Genomic DNA, 25411 nt, shown 5'->3' with positions numbered 1-25411 from the left:
CACTGGCTGTGGATAAGTGGATGTGGCGCCAAATCAGTTCACAGATGAAGGAATTGGAAAGCGTTTGTCTGCAGATGGTTGTTGCAAATGTCACTCTTGTGTGATTCATTTGTCTTGTGCAACTGTGCGTGCGACTTGTTCTATTGTTGATGAGAACAAGTCCGCACCATCCCGTCTTGACTTAATGGGGAAGTTATATTAAATAATGCTTCCTGAAAAAAAGTGTTAATAACGTCCACCCACTGTCATTTTAATTATTTGCAAATGATTCAAATTCAATCCATTGTGCAGATTATCTTGCACCTGGCCGCAACTTGGACTGGATGTGCACACCTTTTTTCTAGTTTTTTTCTCTCTAAATAATGACTCCTACCACCGGCTGCCGGGAACTCACCAAGCTGGCTGCCACAGACTGGGGTCTCACACTCGCCTCTGATAATAATGTAACTCTCCTGAGCACATGTTCAACTTCACACCCTTTCCTGACAAACAATCCACTCTTTTGCTTTTTTTATCATGTGCTCATTTTTCCCCTCCTCCTTATCAGCGAGCTTATCTATTACATGAAAATCAGAGTGTATCATTTCAAAAGGAGCAGCCCTTTCAGAATGTCCCATGCAATTCAGCTGTCAGGTGGCAGGCTAAGAATTAACCACAGTAAGCGAATTGAACTGTTCTTATCTTGTAGCGATACGAAGGCTCAATGTAGAACAAAATGTATACCTGATGCTATGTTTTATAATCCGTATAGGTGTTTTATAATACCTGTACACTTTATGACCTTATAAAAATGTCCACATTCTTGATAGCATGTACGTACATATGATTTGAACGCGTAGACCGTGATGCAAGCAGAGGCCTGTGACGTTTGTGGCACGATGTTAACGATGTTAATAATGTTGTTTCTTCATACCTAGTCCAAACACTAGAATTTGATCAAAAAATGTCAACCATAAGACTGATGAGTGTGGCTAATATTCACTGTTGAAGACTGGTATTTGGGGGAACCTTCTAAATTGAGTTTAGTTTAATTTAGTTATTGGTGGTTTATAATGATCGCAAATGAACTTCAATCATCACGTTCATAGTGTAGATAACAGATATTGATATCTCATACTGATCACAAAGTAAAGTTGAGCATATAACTAAAATTCACCTATTTTAAATAATGTGATAGCATAGTTGATTCAGTGTAACTATCCCCTCTTCCTCAGAGCAGCTTGAATATGCTATGTTAACATGACAGAGCTATGCTACATGGCTAGCTAAATGCCTTGGTGGGGTCATCTGCAAATCAGAGCCTTCATTTCCTTTAATTTGTCATTAACTGGCAAATAAGTGAAGCCCACATGCATTTGTTATTCAAAGGTCTAATTTACAAAGCAGGATGATTTAATTGCGCTGTCAACCACGGGGACCAGATGTCTGCGTGCGTCTGACCTATCCACCCCAAATCTGACCAGCTCCGGGTTTGGCCAGTCACAGGGTCTGCTCTCCCTTATACGCTGAAAGCTTTTTATCGCCGAGGTTTAGGTTTATGTTTTCATTGAAGTCGAGGTGACTTTGTGTAAATCACGAAGGTCAACGCACACTTGAAAAAAAATGTTTGGTAGTGAATGCTGGATGGAATGGCCTCTTTATTAAGCTGTAAATTAAACCTTTTTTTCCCTGAATCACTGTACATTAAACCACCCACTCGGACAGAAGAGTTAACCATTAAACAGGTGAAGGGGTGGTGTGAGAAAAAAAACAGGTTCACGCAACAGTGGGCAGTAACCAAAGTAAGAAAAGCGATTGTGTTTTCTACCTGTAAAAACAAAAACAAAACAAAAACATTATAGAAACCTTGGGAAAAGTGAGCCAACAAAAAAAGTTGTTATTGTGGCCTGGTACTACAATTGCACAAAACCTGTTTGTAACCAGTTTAGTTGCATCCCACACACAAACCAGCTCAGAGAAGATTAATAAAGGATGTTTGGTATGGACAGGCCTTTAGAGCACATTAGCAAACAGAAGAGAGTCGGCCAGCAGCCCCTTTCTCCTGACGTTGTTTTTAGTTGAAGTGTGTGTCTGTGTGGCACTGACCCCAAAGACAAATATGTACAGCAGACCACCGCTTTGATGTGGGATAATCAGCACTGGTGTCACAGAGTTTAAATGGCAATGAATAACTCTGTCTTGCCCCCCGGGGTGAAATCTGAATGAAAACATAATAAAGGTTAGCGTACCCACTGTTTAAAAAAGTGTGTTTTAGAACCTGACTGTCAGAGGGATGTGGTTAGTTCATTGACTTTGTGATGAGTTGTGAGATTTGATCGGATTTATTCCATGCAAAACTCTTTGTTACACAGGTTTTTTATTTCCCTAAGCATGTAAATGTCTGGACTTTATGAAAATGGGCTCAACCTAACTCCATGCTATGGTACTCTCAGTGGTGCTCCGTGCACTACAGTGGATATGTTGCATATACAGCACACGTGAGTGTAGATCGCAGAGCAGTTGGAGAAGCGAGATCGGGGCAGTGGCAAGTGCAGGGTTGTGGGAGGACCAGAGGCAGTCAGGTGTCCAATGGTGACCTAGAGGGAGGCTGACTCAGTGCCGGGCCTGGCCCAGACCCCACCCAGAGCGGCTCCAGCTTGGCTCTGCTGCCGCTGCACCCTTGAGGGTTGACCCTGTTGGTGGTCCACCCGTCAGACAAGAGGCAACATCCATCTAAGGCCCACCCTGAGACATAACCTGGCACTCACTGGTTTATACCATTCACCCTGCAGTGGTTTCAGCCTATAAAGCTTTCTTCATAGGCACAATCTTAAATGCACCATGGGTATGGAGTTTTTCTGAAGCACTAATCTTGTTTTCAGGAGACAGTTTCAGCTGTCCAGGCACTCCCCAGATAATTTTAATCATGATCATAATTGTAATAGACCCATCCCAGTTTATTTGTATTGCTTTTAGTTATGTGATCAGAATTAAAGGTCAGATTGAATGTGGGGATAGACTGTAATGGAAGGAGCTAAGGTAGTGCCACATTGCTGTTAAGCTTGTTCCCTGGATCCATGCAGTCTGCTGGTGGGGACTGTTGCATTTAGCCGACCTGTTAACCAGCTTAACTCACGGTGGTTAAGTGTTGGCCCCTAATGACGCTCCATGCGATTAAGGCATTGTGGCAGCTAAAAAAAAAAGGACCATTAAGTAAGTTGTTTTCATGCAGTCACTTATCATGTCAGGTTTTAAAGAAAACACACAACGTTTCTTGCAGTCCGTGAACTTGTGTGCTATTTATGTTGTCAGCGTTATTCAGTAACCGATCTGTCAAACTTTGTTGGGATGTGGCAAATGTGCAGATAACAGCGGTTTAATTCAATTCTAAGAAAAGTTAGTGAACGTTTCTGACATGTCTGAGGACACTGGCACCCACCAACAAATGTCAATTTAAATATAACAGCCACCGCCTCATCAGCTTACACCTCGGGTGATTCTAAAAGCACTGCATTGGCACTTGCTGGCCAACTTCTTTATTTTGCAACTGTTATCTCCTGTATGATTGAAACGATTGTGGTTACACAGAGCAGCATTTAACGTGACACTGGGTGACAGTGGTTTTTACAGTTAATCCTAGCATAAATGCAGAAGAATGTAGACTAATTAAAAGCGCTGACTAGAGCATGTCAGCATATAGTGTGATAAACCGTTTTGAGATGATGTCGTTTCATTTTTTTTTAAAGGTTGCACTTCATGTCTGAGCACTCTTGAATTCAGTGTCAACTTACTTAAACTTCATTCGCTTGCAAATGTCCACGTCTTGTGATTTGAATTGCCTGTTAGATAACTGTGGTGGTCAATTGCCCCACTCTTCCTAGCATGCCGCTGCAAACCCATTATGTTTATTTTAACATTTTCCCCTGTCTGACCAGTGGTCACCTGTCTCACTTTTGGCTTGAGCTTTTTCTCTTGGTCCCAAAATCATTAATCCCCCCCCACCGGAGAAAGCGCCGGAAAGGAAAAACTGTGTGTTTAGGGGACATTAGGCACAGGCTGCATTCTTGACAGCGAAACAGCGTGAACCAGCATTTTAATATCAAACGCTTAATGGTTAATTTCCCGACACTGATTAACGCTGAGCCAGGTCAGAACGTTCTCCGCAGTGATTAGAGGTTAGCCATTAGAGTCAGCAGAGGGAGGGGAGAGTGCTGCCGGCCTCGACCTGTTCCAAGAAAGGAAGTATGAAGCCAGAGGCTGATATCAGCCCATCATGAATATCTATCTAATGACTCCAGTGCAGTAGTTCATTCATTGATGGTTATCATTGAATATTAATCGGTTTAATACGATCATTGATGGCAAATATGAATCAAACACAGCTTTCGGAGGGCCATCTATTAAGCTTTAAGCATTTTTAAAGTTCTACCTCGTCAGTCCAGCAATTTGTGTATTTATCTTCTGTATCAAAGGGCTACCGTCTAGGCGGTTTTATGGTGCCCTCAATAACCCTAATTACAGTGATGATTGTTTGTCTGCTGGAGAGGCCATCAATTTCTTTTTTTCTTTCATCCTTGGCCTTTATTTATCTCCTTGTTTTGGCAGGGTGAGACTATATTCCTGAACTCAGATGCAAATGGTTGCTGTTAAAAGTCTCTAAAGCATTGGATTCGAGTTTACATAAACATGAACATTTTGGTTAAGAAGCAAAAGAGGAATAAACAACCATCTGTTGATTGTAGAAACTGAAAATGCCAATCACTCTTCCTGTTTGACACCAGGCCTGGAGACTGCTAAGAGATAAGAGAGGAAGAAGAGATGTAAGTAAGAGATAAAGAGAGAGAGAGATAGAAAGGGATAGAAATGGAGTAAGGGAGCGGAATCCACGTTTCTGCCTGGTCCGGGGGGAAGGCAGCGGCCAGGGCGGGGGGGTCATCGGTGATGAATTAAACACGACCCCCACGCGTCAGCAAAATAGAAATATGGAGCAGCTTCCACCCAGCCGTGGGCCGATGGGGCGCATTGTTGGCGGCTCTCCTCTCCCCCATTGAGCGCTTCGCGCTGAGGCTGCAGTTGCACTGTTACACACCCCTCGTGGCCCCCATGTAGGAGTCTGTTCAGCATGCGATGTTTGCGCATTAAACATTTGTGTGCTTGGCAAGCTTTAATGTGTGTCCACACAGCCAACACATCCAGGCTATAAAACAAATCCCATGTAAACCGTGCATTAATAATGTCCTGAAGCTTAGCAGTGAAGAGGGAGGAGAGAAACAGAGACTTTGGGTCTAATGATCACACCTGTTTTTTGCTTGCCGGGCTGTGGGCATTAGCTCTATTTTTAATGACAGTGCTGGACATTCCCGTTTTCATGTGGGGATAATTAGAGACGTGGCCTTGGGCTCCAAGGATAAACATCGCACAATTACAGCGGGGTAGAGGAGGGGTATGCTGGTCACCACACACACACACACACACACACGCACACACACACACACACACACACACACACACACACACACACACACACACACACACACACACACACACACACACACGGAAAAGCTTAATTATGGGATTATGGTGGGAAACTGTATTGTGCTGTTTTGCTCACGAATTTGTTGTTTAACACTAATCTCAAGGCACACATGTTTACACTTGAAAATACATTAAAACATGCCAGTTTCAAGTGCACACTTAAACTATCCATGACCAGAAGAGAACAAATAGTTTATGCTCTGTTAACTTTAAATTGTTGATACCCTGTTAACCTAACTTTAATGTTCATATAATATGAGAAGCACATTTGAACAGTAAGCAAACATGATTGAAAATACTTTCAAATGCATGAAATTACTGCCTTTTTCCCAGATGTTGTTGTAGAACAGTTCTTCTTGTGTTAATGCTAGAGTATCAGCTGGTGAGATAGAGTTGGTGTTTTGCTCATTCATTGCTCGGGGGGGAAATTCTTAGCCCCTGATGACCCACATTCCACCCCTCTAAAACCTTCATAAAAAAGCAGGCCTCGGATTCTGCTTGGGTACACCAAACCAGAAGAGAAACACTTTAGATGAAATATTCAACAGGTAGTCAGAAGAGGATTAGGTCAGATTAATGGTTTGTGGCACAAATTAATCCAAGGTTTACTAACCTGAACTGTCACACAGGATGCTCTGAGTTATATAGAAGCCTTGTGAATCGCCTTTCTCCTGTAATTCTTAAATCCCTAATCCTACTAGCGTATGGTTGATTACAACAATACTTAGTGTGTGTGTGTTAGTATTTTTTTTAGACATCACGCAATTTTCCATTGTATATATGTTTAAACAGCTGTGGTACTGTTCTCTGTATAACCAGAGTAAAGGAAGGTTCTTCCTTTAATCTGCATCTCTTAAGAAAAGAACTTGAAGAACTTGAATGTTTTTTTTTTTTTTTTTATAATTCTCCAAACTCTTGATGACAGATGGATAAGGCAGGGGCTGAGGGGGAGGGGAAGGAGATGCTTGAGATGCATATAAATCTCACCACTTCCATCCAGGGTTCGAGGTGAAGGCCAGCGCACTTGCTTCCTCTACTCTCTGCACCTGCATTAGAGATCAATCCCACCTACCCACACTAACCCCCCCCCCCATCCTCTCCGGTCATCTCCCATAAGGACCTTGAGTTGTTCACTTGCCCACATCATTATCACTACAGAGTCCAATGCCCCCCCCCCCTCCAAAACAGAGGGCCAATGCATCCGGGAAAGGTCCCCAATGGTCTTGTCCCCCTGGCGATAAATCTCCCTTCATTTCCAAGGCTATGCTGATCTTATTTTTCCATAAATTAATGATCAACAGCAGGGGAGGGGTGGGAGTTTGGGGGGGGGGGGGGGTGTTCAATAAATCAATGATGTTATTATACAATATGGAGGTAGCCTCGGTGTTGCTTTGTGCTCAGGTGTGTGTGTGTGGGGGGGGGGGGGGGGGGGGGGGGGGGGAGGATTACATCTCTGCTTAGGCAAACAACTTTGGACCCTGACTCAAGTTAGTATTGGTTTATAATGACAAGCCATTTGCAGGATGTTCTATTATATTTCTATTTGTTTATTGTCATGACACATCAGACAGGGACAAGTATTTTATATTGGTAACCTACTTTTCACTTCAAGCCCAAGTGATTGTTGTAGAATGTGTGGAAGGTTAAGCTTTTTGAAAGTGTAATTACTAAAAAAATTCAAAGACAACGATATGAGAGATGGTTGCCTTCAAGCTAGAACTTCTTAGTAATAAAAACCTGAAACTGTTCTTGTTGCACAACCCAGCAGATAAGTCATACCATACAGGACTTTGTGTTGTTGTATGTGTTTTGTCCTGTTGCCAATCAGTAATCTTCTTTCCCACGGCCATATTAAGGTGGCATCAATTTTTTTCCCATGTTTCATCGACCGATCCCCAGTTTTGCACAGGCCATTTAGTTTCAGAGAATATATACCGTAGAAACTTTTTAAAAAAAGTATTATTTTCACAACAAAACCTTTTCACAGTGCACACAATCCATCAGTGCACACACCCAACCACATGTGTCACATTAATTGTTTGAGGAGGGCAATTTGTGGGCTGACCAGATCTACCTGGATCTTTGAAATACACATCATGAGTCAGAGAGGGGCGCCCCGTGAATCAAATTAAGACCAGAGTCATTGTTCTCCTCCACCAAAGGTGGATTAAATGTCTGGGCTTGCTTATCTGTCAAGATTACATGTCTTTAATGCAGATAATACCAGACAGGTTGAATTATACGTTGAAAAAAAAAACCCTGGGTTTCGTAAGACCGTGTGATATGTTTGCATGAGCCGTAATTAATCCAGCGGGGCGTGTTGGGAAAATGACACGGGATCCGTGTGTGTGTGTTTTGTATTAATTACAGCAGGAGGCATCGGGCAGGAGCGGGCCATGATAAAAGGGAGAGGAGGGGCAGCAGGCCGATCTGGCCCGTGAGATGATTTATTGTGCGCCGTAGTCCTAGCCTAAGCTGCAGGGCAAGTGGCTTTGAAGTGGCGAAGATGAAGGGACCTGTGAATGCACCAGAACATTTGAAAGCATGTAATAATAGGTTAGGTCATTGTGGTCAGTGTGTTACAACGCACTGGGAAGAGCGGAATATGAGAGAGAAGGAAAAAGAAGAGAGGTATTCCACATAAATCTATATGAAGTCATACACGTAAGAGTGAAGAGTGTTTTTTAGTTGTGTGTATTTTTTACTATATTTCTTTCCATAATAGAGAGTCGATGAGTAGTCTATATCTCTAAACATCCATGTAGGCTGACACTAACTGCCATTCACCATTCACCTTAGCCTATCAAAGACTACACACATGTTCCACTGTGCTAAATGCAATCCTGTTTTACCTGTCTATATTAGATTAAGCCACGACACTTAAAGATCTCAGGTTACTTCAAGCCCTTTACCTCTCGAAAGGCCTGCGGCTTCAGCCAGGACAAAAGGAGCTCGGATACTCTAGCTGGCTCTCGCTGCTGATTCACAGTCAAATAGTAAATGTATAAAGATATGCTTATACCAAGTGGGTGTTACACACACACACAAACACACACCACACACACACACACACACACACACACACACACACACACACACACACACACACACACACACACACACACACACACACACACACACACACACACACACACACACACTCACACACACACACACAAACACACACACACATAGCACACAGCACACAATCACACATACGGGTCACATTTACTTTCTGCTATGTCTGCAGTTGTGTAAACACTTCTGTTTGAATTGTAACTACGATGCCGCAAAAGGCATGTACGATTAAGCACATAACATGCTCCCAACGGAAAACGGTGTTGTGTATATGAGGGCTTATGCAGAGACACCTATTGTCCATTACATCTTGTGTGCATGCATCTGAGTGTGTGTGCATGCATTTGAGTGTGTGTGTGTGTGAGTGTGTGTGTGTGTGAGTGTGTGTGTGTGTGAGTGTGTGTGTGTGTGTGTGTGTGTGTGCACCTGTGTATGGGTTCCTGTGTTTGTGCACTATTAGTGTCACCTTTGCTGGATTGCAGTCTGTTGATCTCCCACCTGCCCACCCTTCTCAAAATACCCTCTCAAAGGTCACGCTTGATAAGGCACTTTCACAGACACCACACCCACCGTAATGACACAAAAGGAGTCTGGCGGAAGAAAAACAGCTCTGTTAAGTATTTCACACTTAGACATTACTAAGAAGGGTAAATACAACATAATCTTGATTGGCTATGAAAAAGAGCTTTGATTATTTCAACGGCATCCTAGACTCTGGTCAGGTAATTAAACTAAAGTCAGTCAGTCTAAGTCAGTCTAAGGGATGCCCAAAACTACTTTTTTTTAGTTTTTTGTGAAGAGTTTAAATCATTTGATAACTCTGAGGTACATTTAGTTTATATGTTTAAAACGGGCATATACCTCACATCTGATGAGATTGCACTCTTGCTCAATTTTAATCAATAATATGTAAGTAATAAACTGTAAGATCAGCATTTCTGCTTCCGGTAAAACAAGATGGCAGATGCCAGAAGCACTCTAGTAAATATAGATACAGCCTTTATGCTGCATTATTCATGAAACATGGACATCAGGAAACAGTTCCTGGTCACAATATATAATTAATCGGGCCACCTCTTCATCGTGTCTCTGCTCTAACCCTAATTAAGGAGGAGAAATGTGCTCAAGGATGTGTTTTTCACCATAATCCTTAAATTACATTACAGCACTGTGTCATTTGAGGGTCTTGATTCCGTCTTAATACGAGGGAGCGCCACTGGGGTAAATATGGTGAGATTGCGGGGGCGCCCAGTCCTTTTGGCGATTTGATTGGCGGCTCGCTCGAGACTCATCTAAAAATAAAGGTAAATGCAAATTTAGCAGAACCAGATGTGGTGGCAGGGATGGAGCCCCCCCCAAAAATGGGCCCCATTCATCTGCCTCCTCGGCTCGGTCACGAAGCGCAGGAAGACTGTGTGGCTCGTGCCATTTGCGGTTTTGAAAATGACAAGTCTAAATAATCTAATGAGAGAGTGACGGGACACCAGCAGGCTATTTGCATCCTCTGTCGACAGTGGGACTATTTAGTGCCGCACTGGTGTCTCTCATAGAGATTAGGGGCGGCCCATATTATTTTAGGGCCGGTGATTACTTTGTATTACTTTTTATTGTTGGGGACTCATATTCACCCCCACTTCATCTGCTGAAAGTGAAATTACCCATCCATTTCTTTCCCATAAAAATATATCTTTATATCTTTATAAGAACCTTGTGTAGAGCCTATATCATTTCACTTTGACACATATGCATTCGGTCTGGGTTTTTATATAGTGTTCAGAATTGTGTGTGTTTGTTAGGAAAATTGTCCATGCAGTGAAGAAATAAAAATGGCCCATGAGGATAGATTTAGAATCTCAAGCCCTAAAAATAAATCTCCATGCTGTAACTGAATGTACAGGGTTATTCTTGACAGCACACACATTCCGTTAATTCACAAATGATTTCTTTGGCCATTTATCCCTCCTTCGTGGTGTGGCGGAAACTAGTGGTGGGAACTTCATTTGCCATAAGTGAAATAACAACTAAAAATAACTTGAATTCTTAATATAAATTTGCAAACGTGTCAGGTCAAATAGTCTTGAGAAAATAAAAAATATTGACCAATGTTTGTTACTCCCTCCTCAGTTGCATACCTAAGGTCAGGTTCTAAACAGTATTTAACTGGTCATTCGGTAACTGCAAAATTATTTAGCTGCTGGACTTGAAGGCATGGATGGATCAATCTCAGGTCCAAGTTAATTGGTAGAGTGACATGGGGCATGGAGTTTATTTGCCCCGGATCTCTCGTTTCGGCTTCAGATCTGGATAACTTCCCCCCTTGGAGTATGGGTCTACTTTCTGAAAATAAACCTGCATGTCACCAAACTAAAGGTCACCTGTACAAAAACGAACAGCAACTCAGGGCAAAGACTTTGAAGGTTACAGTGCCGCTCTGGTTATATCAAGCTTCCACTCACGTGTTCTGAATCACACCTCAGGTCTTTTCTTTTCATTATGTTCATACTGCCTCTGACACTTCCTTCAGATCACAAGAGGCTTTAGAGGGACAAATTGCCCATGTCCCTGGCAGCCACACTGTATGTTAAAGTTCCTTAAGTGCTGTGTACTTAAGATCTGAGGGTTGACACAGAGCTTTTCATGGTAGTACATGTGGTTACAAGATGTACTTGAAGTTAGGCTTGTGGTTGTATACAGTAATAAAGGCTATTGAGTAATAATATGTACAGTGTACTTAGTTGTGACCCTAATGTGAGGGGCCTCAGCTAAAATAGACGGAGACAACACTTACCACACAATTAGAAGTAGAATGGACACATGCAATGATCTTCAGTGTCCAGAACTGCATACATCCTACTATGCACCTTTATGTTTGTAATGTATTTGCAAAGTTATGGAATAATCAAATATCAAGCTAAACTAATGTCATTGGTTCATGGATGTCCTCTTCCCTATTTAAGATGGAACTCAGCATAGCTGGGATGTCATTTCTATCCTTTCTAATTCTATGGCACTTATCCACTTGTTTTTAACCTCTTAAACTATATTTCTCGTAGTTACAGTCGATCGGTAGCGATGCTCATCTCTCTACACCTCTACATGGGTGTTGTCAGAGTCACACCAACCGTACGTCATAACAACACTACCCTCCCCTTACCGTTCCCTCTGCCCACTCCCAGAGTATCCTCACGCCGTCTCGCTCTCGCTCTCTGTGATAGGCAAAGGGTGCCGTCGGGGCAACCCCTCCTCCCGGAACGGCGGCACCACTAAAATAACACTTAGCGCTGCCAATATGTGGTCGACTCACTGCCACTTAATCCAGCCCATCAGCTCAAGGACCCAGCAAATCCCATTAGGGGCGGCTCCATCGCAGGAGACAAAGATCGACTCCTCATATTAGTTTACACATCTCATTATGTCAGCGACGCAGGGCAGAGGCGCCCTCTGTGTGTAGGGGCAGGCAGGGAGGCGGGGGGGGTGGGGGTTAGGAAGGGGGTGTTGGTGGAGAGGAGAGTTGTGAGTGTGTGTGTGTGTGTGTGTGTGTTGGGTGGATGGGGAGTGCGGAGGGGGACTGGCATGGCGCCAAGTTGGAGGAGTGCCAGCATGACCAGGCGTGCTGTTTTCTAATTAACTCCTGGCCTCAGCACACGCACACACGCATGCACGCACACACACACACACACACAGTGCCGTTGCCGCCACCAGTCGGTTGCTCACACAAGACTCTGATGAACAGCCCCATGACACACTGGCACACACACACAAACACCTGTGCTCTCAGTTGCACTCACACACTCACACATACTCACTTACATGGTCAAGAACACGTGCTCGCACTCTCTCTCTCTCACACACACACACACACACACACACACACACACACACACACACACACGTGCGCGCGCGCGCACACACACACACATGCACACATGCTCCTACTTTCCGTCCTGTTGCTCTCTATCTATTTGTCTTTCTATCTCTTTCTCTCTCTCTCTCTCTCTCTCTCTCTCTCTCTCTCTCTCTCATACACACATTCCCATGGGCTCTCAGTCCTCTTTGGATTTCATAGCACTTGGCACACAGCACTGTTCAGCGCAGCTCAGTGTTCCCCCACCCCTCGCCATAACAGCGCCGTGTGTGATCGGGAACAGGAGGTGTGTGTGTGTGTGTCTGGGAGTGTGTGTGTGTGTGAGTGTGTGTGTGTGTGTGTGTGTGTGTCGGTGTGTGTGTGTCGGTGTGTGTGTGTGTCGGTGTGTGTGTGTGTGTGTGTGTGTGTGTGTCGGTGTGTGTGTGAGAGATTCATTATCCAGTCAGGCCGTTCTCTCTCTCCCTCCCTCTCTCATCTTAATACTCCCCGTAATGAGTCTTATAAATAATGAGCAGCAGTGATGACTCCTCTGTGCTGTTGCTCATCCCGCTCATTCATATTTCATGGCTCTTTATTGTACTCTTTTTCCCCCCTCCTGTCCGGGAAGCGTGACAGTATAATTCAGCCAGTGATGTTCCGGTTTGAGAAAATGACTCATCTTTATGTAGCATTGTGATATGTTTATATGAAAGGGAACAGTGTATGGGCTTTAACAATGTGTGTAAATGTATCCTTCCCTTTTAGAAGGAAGTCAAAGGCTAGAGGCATTGGTGGAACATATGTGTGGCATTTTTACATTCTGATCCTTTTTCTTCTTTTTTTTCTTTTGCATCAGCGGCTGTGAATAACAGTTGTTTGTCATAACCTGTCCACACCCCTGGCTTTGTATTACAGTGGGAGATATTATTGCTGATGACAGGAACAACAGGCTAACAACCATGTCTTGCCGCTGAGGGGCAGAATGGTTGAATAAGCCTGTGGTATTCTCCAGATACTCCGCCATAATACAACAGATAAGATGCCTTACAATGATGGCTGAACACAGGAGGACCATGTTCCAGTTATGTTAGAAAAGTTTGAGCGCTGTACACGGTGCACACACACACACAGACACACACACACACACACACACACACACACACACACACATACAGAGAGGGAGAGAGAGAGAGAAACGCACACATACAGAAACACACTCTCATACAAATATGCTTAGCAAAACATCACAGGTCAGCATGAGAATCTAACATACGATAGGGTTTTGTGTAAGAGACAAAGGGGGAAAAAAGAGGCTAATTGTTTATGGCAAGAGAGAAAAATAGAGAACAGATGTTATCAGATTGAAAAAAAGTCCAGTGGAGGTATGGGAGGGAAAGCTCTGGGGTGTGGAGGCCACATGTGAGTGTGGATGACAAAGAGTCAAACAAAGTCCATTGATGCCACGGAAAAGAACCTCATTGTTTTTTTGAAGCACAGTTCAGACTAAATGGGCCGCAGAACAATGGCGATACTCTGTAAAAAAAAAAATCAATAAAACCGAGGCTTTATAGTAGAACATTTTTATTATGACATTTTGTAATACAAATAAAAAATCCCTAAATGGCGTTAGTGTTGGAAGTGGTATATATTAGACTTTTACACATCAAGCTTATTTGAAAAGGTCATAGTTTTGTCTCTCTTTTAGCAAACTACTTTTAAAGTTGCAGGAAGAATGTAACCCATGCGATAACAAAGACGAGACGTCCTCCTATACCAGCAAGTTCAGGCAGCGCCGCGAGCGCGCCGGCGTGGTGTTTAATATTTACAAGGTCACGGAGGCAGTGAGTGATTGAGCTGCGAGCGTGTCTTAATTTCAACAGTCTCTCCTTAGAGGCGCTCTTACACATGACGTGAAGCAGGTCAGGCCAGCAATGCCTAAAGGTTCGGTTGAACTGGGGTTCATCTGAGCTCTATCAAGGTATAGGCTGCCTCGCTGTCAATTACCTTTGACACCCAAAAACAAATGGAAGCTAAAGGAATTTATATGTCAGAATGTCACCTGGTCCCTCCTCTGTGAATTTCTTTAAAGACGAAAAATAAGGAAACACAAATGACCCGCTCATTTAGTGAGCTGTACTGCAATAGTAGTGTTAACACAAATACCACATTTGTTTCTGGTTTGCTTGAGTTTTATTGTAGACAAAGCCTCAAATGTCTCCAGGCAGAAGAGCTGTACTCTCTCTCCCATTCACCTATGTGTAAAAGAAATACAAAATCAAGAGGTTTTCGCTAGAACTCAGGTGTGAATGTACATCAGCCAGTTATATTTCAATTGTGGAGCTGAGAGTCATTTTATTCACATACTATTGTAAAGAGCTCCCTCTACTGAAATTCTGGTATGATAGTGCTTCTTATCGGCTTCCTCTTCTAATGTTATGGGGACTTTTCTAAAAGCTTTTTTAGTAACTCTGTGAGTAATAAACACCAAAGGTTAAAAGTCATTTTCAACTGACAGCATTCTTTAATAGAAATTCTGGAAAACTGGAATCAACATCTATCTCAGGAATTTCAAAACTTGTCCAAAACTTCTGTCGTCTTTCTTATGGAATTTTAAAAGGCCTCAGAAGGTCATCGATTATTGTTTTGTTTGTGTTGATTTCCCAGCTGTGCAATTTTGAACGTGGCATTTTGTATTCCCTGGCTTGTTGACTGTAACAAATATTTTCAGTGGGAAAGATATCCACCCTGAGCCTCTGCTACTTCCCCCCCTCTCTCTCTATTTCCCTCTTTGTCTCTCTCATCTTGCGCCTGCACATACACGTACAAACTCCAGCCCAGCCTGGGTCGAGTCAGGGCACGACACAGACACAGTCAGGGCACAATGCGGACACAGAGACTGAAACAGAGACTAGGGAGTTTTTCACCGTGAGCAGCCTGTGTCATTCAAGGCAGGCAGGAATTATTTAGAAGCCCCGTAGCCAAAGCGCTCGTTCACCGGGGCTTGGAGTCACTGAAGGAGAGAGGCCTAGGTCAGCTTGCGCTCCGGGTAGCCTCCCCTGAAGCGATGTTTTGATGTGTGGCTGTAAGTAAGCCGGGCCTATCAGAAGCCCTTAAGTTTCCCTCTTCCCCTCAGCAGGCAATGACTTTGTGACATTGTGTGCTGAGAGTTGTGGTATGGAACATGCTCTTTGGCAGGTTTTCATTGGTTTGTTTCCTCTCTCTCCCCCCATGCTGTTCATCTCTTCCTTCCTCAATCAATACATCGATCAATTGATCAATCAATCAATGGAAATTAATTATTCATTATTTATCTCACTTTAAGCTTATGTTTACGTTTCAAATCAATGTTTGATTTTTTTTTTTTGTCCGCGGATTTTGTCCGACGAAGCCAGAGGCATACAGAGAGCTGGACAGGATAATGTATTTTCCACATACGTCTTCCCTCTGTAAATAATACATGAGGATGTAGTGGTCCTAATGGTGCAAAGGTGTAAGGTATAGATTGTAGGGTCATGTCCGTTATTCCTGGCCGTCATCTTCCGTAGAGTGGAGCGCTCTGAGTGCCTACCCTCATGCTCCTGTTTCTCTGGATGCTCCATTACTCCAGCTCTAAGGAGACTCTTACAGCGCTCTGTAAATATGGGCTGGCAGGACGATGGCCTCTCATGATGATGTCTCAGAGTTTTGCATGGCTGGCGTGTTTGTTGTGCTGATCTGTAGGCAAGAGAGGGGCATACAACTCTTCATGTCAGTTTGCTCGAAATGACCTCTGACATTTTTCCTGAGACACAGAAAACAGGATAATCTGGTTAAATGTCTAGTGTGCCAGCCAACACAGTTTGTTTTGCATTGCCACAGTCTACAAGGTGAAACACCAACACAAGTTAAAAAAACAACTGGATGGACACGATAACCTATACATGCTTATTTCTTTCAGGGTGAAAAAAAAGAAAATGTATTGATGTCCACCTGCATTCTCCTGTGGAGAGCAGTGAACTGAAGTGCACTTTTAGGATCTCTGGGCTCTTGCAACATGAAACCTTTGTCACTCCTTTATCATTCTCCCATTCTCTGGCCGGGTCAATTGAGAGATCTTTACAAAGGCACGTCGCCTTCAGTGCTGAGCTCCTCTCTGCCGAGCTTTACCGCGTGATAGGCAGTTGTGTATCGCGCCGCTCCTCACACCGACACTCTCTGCCCTGGCCATTGATTGGATTTGTCCTTTAATATTGGTGACAACTAATACACCCCCTAAATGATCAGTTATTATCTCTGGGGTCTCGTTCGCCGTGCCCCCGCTGTTTCAAAAGGTCATTCTTCTGTCTTCCTGTATCGATCTCTGCCCCGGCCGTTAACATGGCCAGCGACTTATTGAGAGTGAAGGTTGGGTAACATATTGCCATCAGGTTGCAACCTTTTCTCGGAGGAACTGCTCTTAAAAGGCTCTTTGACTCCACATCCACTTGCTGAATAGAGTGGGAATAGGAACATAATGGAAAAGCCAATAAGGCAGAAAAAAAAAGAGCGAGAAGCGGCTTTAAGATGCATGCAGCATTGTACACGTCCTGATACAAAAGCAGGAATGGATGGACTTATTGATAACATTAAGCGCTACTTTACTAGAAAGGGGCTTCAAATTAATTTGAGGCTTTCAATAGAAAAACCTTTTGAAAAATCGAAAAACTGCAGTTTGCAATTTTTATATATATATATATATATATATATATATATATATATATATATATATATATATATATATATATATATATAATTTGAGCAATTCACTCATATATATATACATATATATATGAGTGAATTGCTCAAATTTTATAGATATAGTCCACTATGAAATAATTTGTTGTTATCAGGTGGGACTTTACCTTCTGTTGATTTATAATCCTTCCTTTCGAGAAAGTCTATATGGAATGATACTGTGTGTGTGCTTTCATGTCTTCTAAATTGTATTCTGTGAATGATGTGGAAGGGAACATTTGCAGAATGATTTTCCTTTGACCACGACCTGCAATTTCTTTCCATGCTTGCAGTTTACTTGACACAGACCAGTGCTTGCAGGCCACTGTTCAAACCACTGTTCCTCTTTCTCCCACAGCTTTACGAACTGGATGACGACGTGAAGAGAAAAGAGTTTCTCGACGACCTCTTCAGTTTTATGCAGAAAAGAGGTGAGTTTTGTGTGTTGGCTAGTTCTGAAAGATTGTTCCCTCACACATACTCACATACTCACACACACACACACACACACACACACACACACACACACACACACACACACACACACACACACACACACACACACACACACACACACACACAAACACACACACACACACACATGCAACACATATGCCTGCTGACAGCTGACTCAGGAATGTATATGACCCTGATTTGGCACAGATGTGCCTGATCTACAGCAGCTCTGGCCCAGCTCTGGCCCAGGTGTGGCCCAGGTCTGGGTCACAGTCATAAGCTATCTGGTACATGTGTTGCATAAGGTATGTGCAGGACTGTGACCTGGTGTTCTTTACATGTGATTACATGCACCGTTCAAGCTACTGGTATGGTAAATACTGGTGTGTCAGGGTAAATTTGACTTGCCCACTCTGGTAAAACTTTGAGCTGAGAGTAGATAGTATCAGACTCATTCGTCAAGCATATGTTTTCCTTAAATCTGAATGAAACTCAATGAAATAATGCATAATAAATCAAATAAAATCGATGTCTGATGAAGGAGCCAGTCAGCTGAATGGAGGCTGAACAGTGGATTTTGAATTGACTGTAAACATTGATGACTTAGCTAGTCAATAGATCTATGTTTCATTTCTAGAGCTTGCTGCCATAAACTGCCTTAATCAGTCAAAGATAAACCTAATTAACCACTGAGGGAATTCTTTGAACAGGCTCAGTTAATAGAGTGGGATATTTTCCATGTACTTTTCTGTTATCTGCCCTGTGTTGTTTCTGATAGGGTGTGCTGTACATGTAACGATAAATCATACCTACTTTACACGTCTCTTTTCATATCAATCAAATTTGAGCAATCCACTCATTTATTGTCGCCTCATTAGTTCATGGAAATATGTACTTGTTTATTTCCAAGCATTTTAATGGTATTCATATGGTATGGTATTTAATGGTATTTTTAGCTTTGACAAATCTATCTTTAATGTATTTCAAATCAGACTGTTGTTCTGTGATGAAGTGTAGCAGGATTCACACAGGATATTTTCCTTCAGTACTGCAGCCAATATGACAATAAGCTAACTTTAGTTGTAATTGTTGTAAAGTTGAATTAACATTTGTTGGGGAAATATCACTCTGAATATTAAACCACTGGTCCAATGGACAAATGGACACTGGGTATCAAAGTATATTATAGAATTGCTCTGTTTTGCTTGAAGAGCGACATCCTGAAATCTAAAAAAAAAAAAAGGGTCATCAGGTTTTAGGTTGTTTTTAGTTTGCTTTGCCTGTTTTGAAGTTCAGGATTCAAACTGATCTTACTGATAAGCTCACTTCTCTTTCCGGAGGAGAGACAGAGAGTAAGAAAGAGAGACACAAAGAGAGAGGGGTGGGGGAAATAAAGACAGAGGGGGGGGGGAGAGAGAGGGAGAGAGAGAGAAGACGATTCCTCCTGACACTATCAGATAAACATCAGGTCTGCTGTTTGTGTTCTGAAAAACACTGGGCCAGTAGTGTGTATGTGTGTGTGTGTGTGTGTGTGTGTGTGTGTGTGTGTGTGTGTGTGTGTGTGTGTGTGTGTGTGTGTGTGTGTGTGTGTGTGTGTGTGTGTGTGTGTGTGTGTGTGTGTGTGTGTGTGTGTGTATTGGGGGGAGGCTCTGCCACAGAGGGGAGGGCCACATCCTGCAATTATGTCAGGCCAGGCCGTGCCGTGCCGTAATGACTTTCCAGCCTCGCCGGGTGGTGAGGGGCATCACCACCATGCTTTCCCACACTACGGGCACGAGGGTATTGGGGCTCCAGCTTTTTATTGGGGAAACGGATCAGCTCGTGAGGCCTTGTATAATATAAGGAAGTGAACTACCCCCGTGAGTTTCAAAAAAAAGGAAAGAAAATAAAAGCTTTGAACACAATGAGCAAACTATTTTGAGAGTGCAGGGCTAGCATGCGGCATGTTTTTGTTATTCTGTTGGGAGCACTGTGGGTTTTTTTTATAAGTATAATTGCGTAATGTAATTAGCATAACTAATATGTCCGTATCTGCTGCTTCTTCTTTTTTTTTTTTTCTTTAAGCATCTCAACTGATAACATCAGTTGCTTAAGTATGTTTTCTATTGCTAGTTCCGGAGGCAGTATTGTGAACTATCATATGTCTGTCTTGTTGAATTAGGAGAAGCAAAGTCTTAAACAAATCACAACTAGTTTAACTCGATGTCTCCTTGTCCTCATAAAAGAAACTAAAGGAGGTGGGTGACATTCATGTCGTACCTCATGGCAGAATTCAAATTGACTTACAGGGCCTCAGGTGTAATCACACCATTTGCTGAAAACAATCTAAAAATGTCTCTTGCATGTCTCTTGCATCAGTTTGGACATGTTCCACCAGTCCTGCTCCCCCAACTTCTGTGACGGAACTCGCTCAGTTATACAGTGAGGAATTAGTTACTTATCTCAGAGAGGATAACGAAAAGCAGGAGTGGGGGTGGGTTGAAGCTAACATTTAATCCACTAATGATGGATGTATGCGCCGTCTGACAGTTTGATGTTTCAGCCCATAGCTCGGGTGACCTTTTGTGCAAGGCAGCTACATGCTCACAAAGGCTGTTTGGTATCTGTCATTTCTCTGTTGCCATGCGGTATTTACCTCCAGACATTTATGACCTCCATGAGACAGATTAATACAGATAGCACAAGGCACATAAAAGTTGTGTCGCTTTAATGAGACTGAAGTATGAGTCAGTAGCACACACAACTTGTGACTTTATTATGACACACATTCAGTAAAGTATTCAGTAGAGTTTTCCATGTAAATTGTTTTCTTTTTTGGTAGAAGTAGTGGATTTACCCAATGTTATTATCATTGGATTTTGGGATCTATGGTTTGCCATAGTGTATGTTTAGTTTTGCTTAGTGTGTAGTTAAGAATGTTATTGAAATGTGACTCAGTAGACGGACAAATCGTTCAGTGATGTCTGACTCTCCTGTCTGGGTCTGGGCTTGTCTGGCTGCCACACACTGTCGGGGCCGAGTAATAGTGTTCAGCCAGTTGCGCAGAATCCTTAAGTCAACTTTTTGTTTCCACCAGAGGGTCACCCCATCTCCTCCCTCTCCATAGGCTTCACTGCAAGCCCAGTCAGAAGGGGCTTGTCTCCTGTCACGCCTCATTGTCCTCCAGCTCAGTGTAGTAGACCAGCAGCCACCTCGGAAATAGGAACACTCCCTGTGTTAAAGTCGCATGCCGTTCAGGTAATGCTGGCTTTTAAAAGGCCATGATTTATTAGCGACTAAAATGAGACCAAAAGGCGAGGTTAGTGTGACTCATCTCTCATTCTCCTTCTCTCTCTGTCTTTTTTGCTCTCTCTGCCCCCAACCCCAGCCCCTACCTCTTCTCTCCCTCATTCTTTAACTCTCTCTCATCGGCATACCTATCAACTGTGTCACAGTTCTGATGAGAGGAATATGTGTCTGTTTTATCACGGTGAACGTTGGTATTGTGGGCTGATTCCACATAGCTGGCCTGAGGAGGAGCCTGTGTGTCTATGACGCCCCAGCATAAATAAGCATGAATACAGCATGGCTGTCATCTCAGCCGGCAACCGCGTGCCTTAAATGCTTATTTCAGCATGTCGGTGCATTCGCTGAATAAGTGTAATTAAAAACCAGAACCTCGTCCATAGTGCGGCAGAGGATCCGGGGACCACCTTGGCATGTGGTGTCACCATGAAGTGGACAGTGCTATAGTTAAGTTTCATTTGGCTGGACGGCAGCTCTTGTTACACACGGCCTGCGGCTTTAAATTCACTTGGAATGATCTGTCCATTCTAACAATGCTCAGCTCGGTCTATAGATGTACTGGTGTTTTCTTACAGTTTATTGTTTTTGGGAACCTGTGCCCTTTAGGCCCCAACTTTATTTCAAATATTTGAATGTAATCTGCACGTGGGGTGTTGCTTTCGTTGGACATGTAGTTAGGGTTAGTTATATGACAAGCACATAGCGTTACGCATTACTTGTGCAAATGACACATGATACATTTTATCTGTGTGACCTTTTTTTTTCAGGAATATATATAGAATTAAATATGTTAATTTAATATATTGAATGAATTGTAAAACATGTAAGCAAAAGTAATGCCTTTTCACTGATGCGTAAGGAGAATGGCATTCTGTCCAGATCCTGGAGGCAATGGCCATTTAAATTCCATAAGCCTGTGCATGCACCAACAAAACACTGACCTGTAGATCATCTGTCCCAGATCCCTTTTCCTCAGAATTATAAATACTATGCTTGCTTAACCGCCGAGATATGGACCTTATTGTTAGGTCATGTTTTTTCCACACTTACACGCATTATTCATGACCATATTTAAGTCATTACTAGCTATTCAGTCTTTTGTGTGAGCAAAGTATACAATAAGGGTGGTCTATGGGGAAATCATTATTTGTAGCTCTGCAATGAACTGAGCTACAGAGATCAAAGCAGAAGATAAATGTCTGTTTTGAGTTTAGACGCTGTGTTATATTTATAAGTGGCAAAATGCTCTGACACACAATCACAGTGTGTGTGTGTGTGTGAGAGTCGGTCTGCCAGGATGTCTGTGTGTGTGTGTGTGTGTGTATGAATACCTTGTAAGCTTGTTTGAGCAACTGAGTTCATTATTATCCCCTGCCAGTGATTCCCCGATGAAGACTACAGTTAGAAACCCTGTGGCCATCACCACTGTCCTTTTTTATAACAGGTGATTCACCAGCACATTTGCATGACTGAGTCCCTTCCCGTGGGCCATTTGTGGTGTGAGCAATGCATAACATGTCAGTCATGACAGTCATCATCGTATTAGTCAGAATTAAAATCCATTGTTCATTGGCTCTCTTTTTTGATTGATAGCTACACCATGCTGTTACTCAATCAATATGACAATTGCCTTCTCTCCCCCTCTCTATCTCTCTCTATACTTCTCTAGCTCCTCTCTCTCTCTCTCTCTCACTATATCGCTCTATCTCCCTTATTCACGCTCTCTGTCGATTAACTCCCTATCACCTTAAGCAAATGCTCTGAGACTGGGCAATGGCAGCTGACCTTTCTTCTTTAATGTTGCCTTTTTTCACATTCTTACCATGGGACTCCTGCGTTGGGAAGCCGCACGGTCCTCTCTTCCTCCCGTCCTCTCGTCCATGCAGAATCTGCCCTCATTTCACTGAAGCACACATAACTTCGGTGTCAGCACTGCATGTTGACAGTGACAGGTGATGTGACAAAGCCTGCGTGAACGCTACTAGTTTTCAGATCAGCAAATTTACGGTGACCCCCAACAGAACGCTTTTGTGACAGTTGTTGTAGAAAAGCAAAAAGGCAAGTTGGACAGAGAATTCCACTGAGACCTCCACCTTATATCACTAAATGTGTCATGTTAGGTTCCTCTCTATAGTGTACAAGGGTATAACAATGTGAGGAATGAAGTGGTCTTAGTAACAGCTAGAGTACGTTTTTACATCGTCATCGTTTAATGAGTTGAGACAGAGAAACAAGAAATGGAATTTAGTCTTTTGACCACTTTTTGACTGTAGGGCATTATCATAAAGGATTTGAATAAATTGCCATAAAGGTTGACCTAGTGAGTGGAGGATTTGGTTTGTATTTCCCTCTGCCAAATAGGAAGTATAGTATATCAATGTAAGTGTTCAGAAGCTATCTTAACCTTGCCTGTGGAACAGTAAGATAAAGAGTTGACTGTCAGTTTCTTTCATGCAGCTTGCCTCAAACTGCCCGTAACGTCTTACCACTGCTCAGGTGTTGTAAGTCTAAATAGGGCTTTAAGCCAGCAGATTAAAGGTCATTGATTAAAGATACCTCCTTATTTATAACCTGGACCCGTGTTGGTTACAGTGGAATCTGAGCCTCTGCCAAGCAAACATTCAGACGTGAAATTAATAGATGTGCTGTGTACGCTGACCAGTAGAAGGCTGTTGATTCTACAAGGCGTAAATGTGGGATCTTTCATCCTAGGAGTGCATGCTGGCTTAGGAAAGCTGCGTAGGCCACATTTAGTTGGTATTTGTTTTCACAGGATGTCAAATTGTGTGTGTGAGTTAAGATAACATTTTCATTTAGACAGGAAGCTCCCTGGTCAAATTTGAAGCGTTGAAATAGCAAATGGTAAAAACACTGTTTTTAAACACATGTTGTGGACAGCTTTACATAAAGTTAACCTTTATTTAAAAACGCATTACTGTCAATAATGTAAAAAATCATTTTAAGGGCTTAGGGGTGTCAGTGGAGAATGTAGGTCAGAATAAAAATCAATTCAGCATGCCTTATTCATTTTCAGGCTGCTCTTATTTCCTCACACATTATCACTGCATGGTCTGCATAGTCATTAACCTATTCCGGGGTGGAGGTGGGTGGGGGGGGTGGGTCAGGTCGGGGAGGAGAAGGGGCACCAGGTTTGCTCGTCACCATATCATCTAATGTCAGGGGGAAAAACGCAGAGCCAGCACTCAATTCAGCTGTTGTTTTTGCTAGGAGCCTTCGAGCCGCCACTATAAAGTGATTCGACAGGCTAATGCTATTAAAAGATTTACAAACAGACATGGGAGCAAAAAGATTCAGCTCCAATTACACCTGGTGCACCATCCCCCATCCCCCACCCCCACCCCCTTAGTAGAGAAGAAGATACTGACAGCAGTCAACTTTGGCCTACAACACCTGAGTCATTAACAAGATAATCCCGACAGACAGACAGTCCGTCAGGAGGGCAGTGATGGGCCTGAGGAGGCTTATCAGGCCAGTTTCAGTGCGGTGGGAGGAAGTTGGGTCCGTCCCTTTAGGGCAAATTGAGGAGGGAAGTTAGATCTTTTTACCACACAAATTCTACATAATCATTCGTAGCCTCCCCTCCCCCACTATTGCTACCCAATCACACACACACACACACACACACACACACACACACACACACACACACACACACACACACAGACTCACATTTCATTACATACAGCCATTTGTTTCGGTTACTTTTTCTTATTTCTGAGTCATTGCGCTTGTCATGTATTATCTGTCAGACAGAGACAAACTAAATGGTTAAATAATAAATGTGTCATATTAAATTAATTAATGGATGAATGATTTGATAAGGTCTTTGAAAAGCAGTACGTATTACTCTCTTACATGATAAAGCTTATCTTGTCAAGCACGCTCTCACTCAAATTCTGTTGGGGCACGTGATTGGAATAAAACTAGCAATCAAAACCTACGGCAGATGGGGCATGAAAGTACAGGAGGTTAAAGAGGTTGTACGTTCCAGCTGCCCGTCATGTCATAGTTCAGCACATATTGAACACTTTGGCTGTCACTCAGTGACTTCCACATCATTGTGTGTGAATGTTAGTGAAAAGAGTACCTTTTTTTGTCTGAATATTTTTAGAGAATCCAGATGAATTTGCAGGGGACTAAAAACCACTTCTGTGTGTCTCTAATCTCTTTGTCTCACTCTCTTTCTCTGTGTCCTCACATTGACTAGAGCAGTAATGGAGTTGTGACAAGTACATCTTGTTAACATCCTGTTTTGGCATAGATCCATACCCTCAGTGCTATCTGCAGTATGATGTATTACGAGTCATTTTTTTGTTTGCCAAATGAGATGGACTATCGTTAAAACAGAGTGCAACGTTGAAAGATTTCCCACATCCCAATCGTACACTCACACACATATTTACTCATGCATGTACAAACACTATAACATACACGCCGTCCCCTATACACATATACCTATTT

The 25411-nt window shown here is 42.8% G+C and overlaps 1 protein-coding gene across 1 annotated transcript in view; it reads left to right on the top strand.

Moving 5' to 3' along the window:
• Positions 1-25411, top strand: part of arid3c (AT rich interactive domain 3C (BRIGHT-like)) — a 65280-nt gene that overhangs the window by 25540 nt on the left and 14329 nt on the right. The window contains exon 4 of the mRNA XM_080852897.1: positions 17547-17619. Coding sequence (XP_080709023.1) covers positions 17547-17619 — 73 coding nt within the window. The remainder of the gene's footprint in view (positions 1-17546; positions 17620-25411) is intronic.

Source organism: Sprattus sprattus (assembly GCF_963457725.1).
Source record: "Sprattus sprattus genome assembly, chromosome: 15".
NCBI lineage: Eukaryota > Metazoa > Chordata > Actinopteri > Clupeiformes > Clupeidae > Sprattus > Sprattus sprattus.
The sequence above is the reverse complement of the archived record's forward strand: the minus strand, read 5'-3'. Positions and strand labels throughout refer to the sequence as shown.